At 33.3% G+C, this 8,922-nt stretch overlaps 1 protein-coding gene across 1 annotated transcript; it reads left to right on the top strand.

Annotated features, from left to right (window-relative positions):
- Positions 1-225: 225 nt before the first annotated feature.
- On the top strand, positions 226-2,360 carry LOC131007206 (B3 domain-containing protein REM10-like). Its single transcript, XM_057934358.1, has 5 exons — positions 226-506; positions 583-865; positions 965-988; positions 1,718-1,809; positions 1,892-2,360. The coding sequence occupies exons 1-5, from the start codon at positions 435-437 to the stop codon at positions 2,135-2,137; spliced, it is 717 nt and encodes a 238-aa protein (XP_057790341.1). The 5' UTR covers positions 226-434; the 3' UTR covers positions 2,138-2,360.
- Positions 2,361-8,922: the final 6,562 nt, after the last annotated feature.

The raw sequence follows: 8,922 nt of genomic DNA, 5'->3' as shown, positions 1-8,922 counted from the left end.
CTTAACTAGTACAGTTAAAGGACATAACTATTTTTTTTCTATTTGTTTTTTTTTATTATTATTTGAAGTGATTAGTTTAAATCTTAAAATATTCGTAATTTTACTTCTATTTATTTAGATTCATTATAATAATGTATTTGATTTTATGATAATTGTGTAAGGTTCCATTAGTGAAACAAATTAATAAGGTCATTTGCAAGAAAGCCTAAGCTACCAAGATGCCACTTAGTGAGAGACCATTGAAATCCCTGCACCCCTTCAATTTCTTTGCCGGCGCTGCGGAAAAGGGTGACATGAGCCTCCTCTTTAAAACTTGAGCACCTCAAAATCAATTTTCTTGCAATGTCACTGGAAAAGTGACTTTTCGTATTCTATGCTGCAATATTTAAGTTTTGGAAAAAGAAAAATAGAAGAAAGCCCCAAACCCTTTTGCGATGTCTAGAAGATCAAACGAAACGCCATCATTTTTCAAGGTTCTCAGCGACGTGGATTACATTAAGCTACTGGTAAATAATTAATTAGCCTATTCAACATATTATTAAGTTGTTGGCGATTGATGAAAAATGGTATTGATCGATGCAGCGTTTGCCGCCTAATTTCTTGAGAAAATATGAGTTAACTCTGCCAGAAAATGTGAAGCTGAGAGGGGATGATTCGGGAAGAAGATGGAATGTGAAAGTGGAGCGAATGGATAATGGGTTGTTTTGCTTCACGAATGGGTGGGAAAAGTTTGTGGAAGATGCCGCTCTCAAGTTAGGAGAGTTTCTGGTATTCTCATTGCTTGGGAAATCGGAGTTGAATGTTGTCATCTATGAAACAAGCTGTTGTCAAAGGGAGATTCCACTGCTTCAATTCAATGCTCAAGGTTACTTCTTTATCTCAAATATATACCTCATCAAAATCTGCATTTTTTTGTTGTTTTACTATCCTGAAAGATTTGGTATAATTTGTGGCTCTAATACAGATGTTGAGGAGAGTGGAAAAAGAGGTTAGTTTTCTATGTTTGAAATGTCTGGTCGATATTTGCAAATATGTACGTATAAATATTTCCTGAAAATTTAAAACACAAACACACACGTCACAGTGCTGAAACTTGACATTTTGAGTAAACGATTGAGTCTTGGTGGGTGATTTTTAGTTTTCTGAGGCCCTAAACTCTGATCATGTATGTGCTTAATTTTGAGATCTTATACTTCTACTTTGTTTAGGGATTTTTGGCAAATAAAAGCATAAATTATTATGAAATTGTAATTTTATCGTGATTTTTGAAGTGTGACAAATTAAAATATCATCTTTTCAATTTTTGCAATTTGATACTCCAATATTTTTCGATCGCCGGAATGTTGAACTGGAGCTTACGTGAATTTGTAAAAACGACACCTCTTTTGTGAAGCATAAGTTTTTCAAATTATAAAGAGAATGTATCCTGTATTTGCACCATATATAATTCCAAGATTCAATAATTTTTTTGCAAACGACACTGTGTAGTGTGTAACATTAATATTACATGGCGAACTAATTTTCGTAAGCTCCAAATTCAACAGTCTGGCAACCGAAAAAATTAGGGGATGAAATTGCAAAAATTAAACGGTGGTGATTGATTCGTTACACTTCAAAAGTCAAGTAAAAATTGTAATTTTTAAATAATTTGTGATTTTATTTGTCAAAATCTTTTTTTTAGTATATATATAATGAGTCGTTACATGTGAAAAAAAAGGAGGAAAAGCGCTCAAAAGAAATTGTTTTATCAAAGAGGGCAACTCACTCTACTTTGAAAATGATTTGAAGCCGTATAACAAAAGAAGAATGGTAAGTTTCTCAACCATCACAAACTTCATTGATTAATGATAGAAAGAAAAATTTAAAACCTCAAAAATGTTGTGAAATTCAGCATCTTCCACGAAAATTCTCAACGGCGGCAAATCTGAAGGAGAAAAAGCAAGTAAGGGTGGAGTATGTAGGCAAGCGCCATGGTTTATGTGTTGCGTTGTATCATCACCCGCGGAAGCCTAGGATTGACCTAGGAAAGGGCTGGCATGAGTTCTCGGAGGCGAATGGCTTAGTGGTGGGGAAAATCTACTCTTTTGAGTTCAATCCCGACGATCAAGTCATCTATGTCAACCAAGTAGCTTCTTAATCACATAAGCATACTACTAAGTCTATCAAATGTTTTGAATATGGATCTTCTTTTTTGTATATTGATGGCTAGCTGATCTCCGTTGTTGTGATTTATGGACTGAAACTAGAAATTTTCATTCTCAGATAATCGTACGTCTGTGTTTCACAACGTTAAAGTGTCCCTACATATATATACTAAATATTGTTTTCTATGTTTTAATGTACATGTCGGAGTGATTTGAGATTTTTTATTAAGTGCAGTACGTTATGCTCGTGTGCTATTTACTTTTTTTTTTTTCAAATATGTTTGAAAGTCCAGTACAAGAATTGCTTACCAGGATGCAGGCTCAACCAAACTCATAACATGTTGTATTCAAGAATACTGTGGGATAAAAGGCTTGAGAGGATTCTATAAGGAATTTTCCCAAATCCTATCAACTTATATATAAAATAGAATCATAAATTTTCATATACAATTTGAATCATCCCAAGGGCGATGATGGCATTATCTATTGAAGAACACATTTCTCGTCTTTTGAGCAAATTGTCCATATTAAATCCATACCAAAAGTATTTGACTAATATGATTCAGAAGAATCGTCGCCCCCATCAAACACAAATTCAAATTGGACACACTTAATTTCTCTAAATTTAAATACAATCCATAGAGCTGAAGTTTCCAAAGAAACTAACCACAATTTCCGATGGTAGCCATATAAATGTTAGAGTTAATTAGGGTTAAATGCATGTAATATCATGAACTTTGCCCAAAATTTATTTCCCTCACAAACTTTAAAAATTTCATTTTTTATCAAAAACTTCGACATTTATTCAAATTTTCCACGGTTTTTATTTTCTCTCAATCGAAATTCATGTGGCGCTATGTGGCTCGCCGGCACGCGCCATACTTTCCTGTAGTTAAACGCAACGTTTCATTATTTTAAATAAATGTGTAGAATTAAGCACTAAAATCCTAATATTTCGTCCTCCCCTTTCTTCTTCAGTTGAACGTGCACAAGGCTTGGTAATTACAATCGTTCCCATCTTTCTTTATTCTCATATTTTCTCCTTTCCTCCTCTCCTCATGTTCGGCACGATTTCCCCCATTCTTCCTTCTCCTTCCTCGGCCTGTGTTCCTCTGTAAAAAAATGTTTTCTTATTCCTTTTCATTTGGTTCAAATCCTAATTTCATTGTTTGTAAGTGTAGAAAGGCCGCAAAGGTTGAAACTTCAAAAACCGCAAAGAATTAGGAGCGCAGATTTCAACTGCTGTCGTTTACGAGCCGTATGTGTTTTTTGTTCGTAATTATTTTGATTTTGAAGGAAATTGTTGAATTGTCGATTTTTGCTGAATTGCTTTCTACTGAATTGCTGAATTCTCAATTTTCGCTATGTCACAGCCCAAAACCATTTATTTTCCTTACAATTTTTACTTGATAATTATTAAAATTTTAACCTATAATGTGTTTAAAAAAATATATTTTATTTATTGAATTAATGTTAGTCTAATCGTGCCCCCTAGTTACTATAAGTTAAACCTTAAAAGATATAGAGCCTATATATATATATATATATATATATATATATATATATATATATATGTGTGTGTGTGTGTGTGTGTGTATTCTAATTTAAAATTGTGTCAATATATAAAAATACCCACTTTCATATAACAAAAATAAACTTTACCCACTAGAATAAAAATATAAAATTTTACCCACTTTTTGCACGAAAAGACTAAAATGCCCCTCCTTAAATATAGGCAATTCTCGCTCTCTCTCTGTAGTGCCTTTCTCTTCTCTCTCCCCTCTTTCTCTCTCTTCTCTTTTTTTCTCTCTATCCTCTCTCCAGATCGATACACGCTCTCTCTGATCTCTCTCTCTCCTCTCGCTATAGTCAACAATGAAGGTCTTCCATGTACGTTAATCTCTCCGTCGGACCACCGCCGATCTGATCCTCCTCCACGACTAGCTGCGCTTCAACCTCGTTGCCAATCTCCAGCATAATAGTTGCTGCTGTTGTTGATTTAACTTCGCCGATTTCCTTCACGCACGCCGCCGCGACCAGCCCCGACGGCCCTGCGCGTACGATCAGCGGCCTAGCCGCCACACGCGCCGCCGCCTTGCTGCGGTAGGGTCGTGCGCTTCCTTCCCCTCCATCTCCCTCAGATAATCAGTATCCATAACCGATTGAATTTTCGAATTAAAACCTAATTTCAATTCAATGATGATATTGATTTCGCTCTACTTTTGTTAAGGTTCAGTTAGAAACTGATCGAAAATGTTAAAATGTGTTAGCGTTGAGTGAAGCTCTTTTTTTTCCCCTTCTGGTGAAGCCGAAATCGATCAATTGGTCGCAGGGCATTTCTTCACAGCAAGAATGAATTTCTGCAGATTGGATAAATTTCTCCCTAATTCAATTGAACGTAATCGAAAAAATATATAAGCAACGAAGAAATTGATGAAAATCGCGCAATTTCGTACAAATGTTCTTGAATTCACAACCAGGTTTATGAATTCACAACTGAATTATCAGCGTTGGTTGTGAATTCACAATTTGAAATAATGTTGGTTGTAAATTCAAGTTTTATCGGTTGTGAATTCACAACTCGAAATAGTGTTGGTTGTGAATTCACGCGAATTCACAACCAACACTTGCTATTCACAACCAATACTTGAATTTAGTTGTGAATTCGAGTTGAATTCACAACCAGTGAACAGTGGGTATTTGTAAAATTTTATATGTAAGGGTAAAATGGTAAATGTTGGTATTTTTTAAAGTTTTTATATTAGTGAGTAAAATTTATTTTTACTATATAAAAGTGGCTATTTTCAAAATCCACTCTTTAAAATTTGGTAAGTTGTAATTTCGTATTATATATAGATATTTAGTATATAAATATACATATGTATAAATATACGAATATAATATACATAAAGACATAATTATCAACTTTTAAATAATATATATATATATATATATATGTGTGTGTGTGTGTGTGTGTATTTAAATACAATATTCACTACAAAAAAACGCGCAAATAGCGACGAAAATTACCGACGGCGGCGCCGCCGCCGGCAATTACCGACGGCACGGCGGCGGCAAAAACGGCGACCCGCCTTTTGACTATTACCGGCGAAGTACCGACGGCAAAACGGCCGCCGCTAATTAGCGGCGGTTACGCCGTCGCTAATTTAAATATATATTAATATACATATATATTATTTATTACCGACGGCATTTGCCGTCGGTATTTACCGGCGGCAATCGGCCGCCGCTAATCGCCACCGCCGGTGACATCCGGCGATAGCACAACCGCCGTCCGGCCAACGTTACCGACGGCATTTTTCCGCCGCTAATTACCGACGGCAAATGCTAATTACCGACGGCAAATGCCGTCGGTAATTAATTTTATTTTTTTTTAATTTTTTTTTTAATTTTTTTTATTTTTTAATTTTTTTTTCATTTTTTTTTCATTTTTTTTTCATTTATCATCTAATAAATTGATCAAAGATAAAAATACAAAAACATTGAAATCAAATATATATTGAAATACAAGTGAAAATTTAAACATTGATTATTACTAATCTAATATTATTACTAAGAATTCAAGATTCTTAGTAAACATCTTATAATTATAACTTAAGAATGTTAATTTGATTAGTGATTCACTCATCAATCATCACTAATCCAAGATTATTACTAAGAATTCAAGATTCTTAGTAAGAATCTTATAATTATAACTTAAGAATGTTAATTTGATTAGTGATTCACTCATCAATCATCACTAATCCAAGATAATTACTAAGAATTCAAGATTCTTAGTAAGAATCTTATAATTATAACTTAAGAATGTTAATTTGATTAGTGATTCACTCATCAATCATCACTAATCCAAGATTATTACTAAGAATTCAAGATTCTTAGTAAGAATCTTATAATTATAACTTAAGAATGTTAATTTGATTAGTGATTCACTCATCAATCATCACTAATCCAAGATTATTACTAAGAATTCAAGATTCTTAGTAAGAATCTTATAATTATAACTTAAGAATGTTAATTTGATTAGTGATTCACTCATCAATCATCACTAATCCAAGATTATTACTAAGAATTCAAGATTCTTAGTAAGAATCTTATAATTATAACTTAAGAATGTTAATTTGATTAGTGATTCACTCATCAATCATCATTAATCCAAGATTATTACTAAGAATTCAAGATTCTTAGTAAGAATCTTATAATTATAACTTAAGAATGCTAATTTGATTAGTGATTCACTCATCAATCATCACTAATCCAAGATTATTACTAAGAATTCAAGATTCTTAGTAAGAATCTTATAATTATAACTTAAGAATGTTAATTTGATTAGTGATTCACTCATCAATCATCACTAATCCAAGATTATTACTAAGAATTCAAGATTCTTAGTAAGAATCTTATAATTATAACTTAAGAATGCTAATTTGATTAGTGATTCACTCATCAATCATCACTAATCCAAGATTATTACTAAGAATTCAAGATTCTTAGTAAGAATCTTATAATTATAACTTAAGAATGTTAATTTGATTAGTGATTCACTCATCAATCATCACTAATCTAATATTATTACTAAGAATTCAAGATTCTTAGTAAGTAACTTATAATTATAACTTAAGAATGTTAATTTGATTAGTGATTCACTCATCAATCAACGCTAAGGTTATGAATGGTGTATAAACTAGATTGATAAAAAAAAAAAAAAAAAAAAAATCAAAAATTAATAATAAATTAATTAATAAATATTTTTCCGACATAAAAATAAGAACGGAAACGAGCCCAATCCGTAATTAACAACATTTTTTGTATATCATCTCGACATATTCTAAGGTTATGAATATATATGATATTGTATATTGAAGTAGACTTTAAATGAATTAATAGATAATATATATATCAATAATACGAGTGTTCTGTACTGGTGACCATTCGAAAAGAACTTCAAGGTTAAGCGTGCTTGACTTAGAGCACAACTAAGATGGGTGACCGACTGGGAAGTTCGTCTAAATTATGCAATACTGTATAAATACCGAAATAAATTGTGGATATACAATAAAATAAATAAATAAAATAAATAAATAAATAAATAAAATAAAATAAAAAAAATAAATTAAAAAATATTACCGAGGGCAAATGCCGTCGGTAATGCCGTCGGTAATTACCGACGGCATTTTGCCCTCGGTAATATCGTGAACAACTCCGGCGTGTGCGCCACCACCGTCCGGTGGAAATTACCGACGGTGATCTCGCCGCCGCTAATTACCGACGGCAAACGCCGTCGGTAATTTTCCGGCAAGTCTCCGCCGTTCAACGGCGGTATTTAACGGCGGAAATGCCGGCGGCTTCGCCGCCGTTAATTGCCGGCGGCGGCCGATCGCCGTCGGTAATGGCGTTGCCGACGAACCGTTTAGCGACGGCGAGTTGCCGCCGGTAACGCCGCCGGTAACACTATTTACCGGCGGCCGTCTTTTGTTACCGACGGCATTTCGCCGTCGGTAATCAACGATTTTTTTGTAGTGATTTTGCATGGGAAATGTTACGTGCATACCTCATGACACTAATCATACAATGGTGGTTACGTGTAGAATTTTTAGAATTAGTAATCAACCCTATGAAGCCTAATACTAAACCTATAATACGATGACTCATCCAACCTACAACTAAACTAACTACTAGTATAAATAGGTAACTTAACACACACATATATACACACAGTTTCTCGCACACACTGCATGCACACACACACACACATATTTATAATAATTATATATATTTAGGTTTATTTAATCTTTTATAAATTATTATTTTATTTTATACTACTAGGCGCGGCGCGATTAAGACGTTGACTCTGATTTAAATTTCTCAAGTTAATTTTCAAAGCTCAAGTTTCATGTGTGAGATTATTTAAATATATACATGTTGTGGTTAATTCTTGTCCATTTTAATATTATGTGTTTACCATATGTGAGTTAAATTATATCGCTAGGGGCCCGTTGAATGGGTCTAAGATGGAAAGATCCTTGGTATGCCATAATGCGATATAAATGTAAAAGTTAAGGTTGCAACCATTATATTATCGTCAGGGGCCCGTTGAATGGGTCTAGGACGGAAATGTCCTTGGTATGCCACCGTGCGAGCAAATGTTATGATCATATGTGTTACCGTTTTATTAATTTGGACAATTTTTGCATGTTCCCACACTGAGTATATTTTATATGCTCATCCCATATTAACAATTTTCAGGTTTCTAAAGCAGGAGGCGCGTGACGAATCAAATATTTTGTATTTAGTTTTACTTAAAACTGTTATGTTGAGTAAAGTGTTTTAAATAAAATATTTATTTCTTTATTTTCATATTAAATATTTATTTATAGTCATGATTTTCCGCATGCGTATTCATTTAAATTTAAATTGGATTTGGGTGTCACACGCTATATCAGTGTGATTTTTTTTTTTCTATGGGTGGATGAAGCACAAAACTATGTTGAAAGGTGTGACTTTTGTTGAAAATATATTGTCCAACTAAACTCAGTTATTGAATTGGTGAGAGTCAAAGGCTTATTGGACACATTGAGCAATTTTGTAAGAGAATTCATGAACTTGAAGCTAAGAACTCAAATTTAGAGGATTTGAACAAGAAGTTGGAGAAGAAGGTTTCAATGCAACATTATTTTCATTGTATTCCTTGTTATAGCTTTCATGTGCAAGCTTGTAAATTAAGAGAAAATATTGAGATGATAAGAGTAGGAACCAAATT

Source organism: Salvia miltiorrhiza, chromosome 1 (genome assembly GCF_028751815.1).
Source record: "Salvia miltiorrhiza cultivar Shanhuang (shh) chromosome 1, IMPLAD_Smil_shh, whole genome shotgun sequence".
In the NCBI taxonomy this organism is placed as follows: domain Eukaryota; kingdom Viridiplantae; phylum Streptophyta; class Magnoliopsida; order Lamiales; family Lamiaceae; genus Salvia; species Salvia miltiorrhiza.
This window is presented reverse-complemented; position numbering and strand designations above follow the sequence as displayed.

What these genes read in the sequence shown, in the direction of transcription:
- LOC131007206 (XM_057934358.1), top strand. Translation starts at nt 435, where the DNA reads ATGTCTAGAAGATCAAACGAAACGCCATCATTTTTCAAGGTTCTCAGC. An exon ending in GCTTCAATTCAATGCTCAAG is followed by an intron (nt 866 to 964) that starts GTTACTTCTTTA and finishes GCTCTAATACAG; the next exon opens with ATGTTGAGGAGAGTGGAAAA. An exon ending in CGTATAACAAAAGAAGAATG is followed by an intron (nt 1,810 to 1,891) that starts GTAAGTTTCTCA and finishes TGTGAAATTCAG; the next exon opens with CATCTTCCACGAAAATTCTC.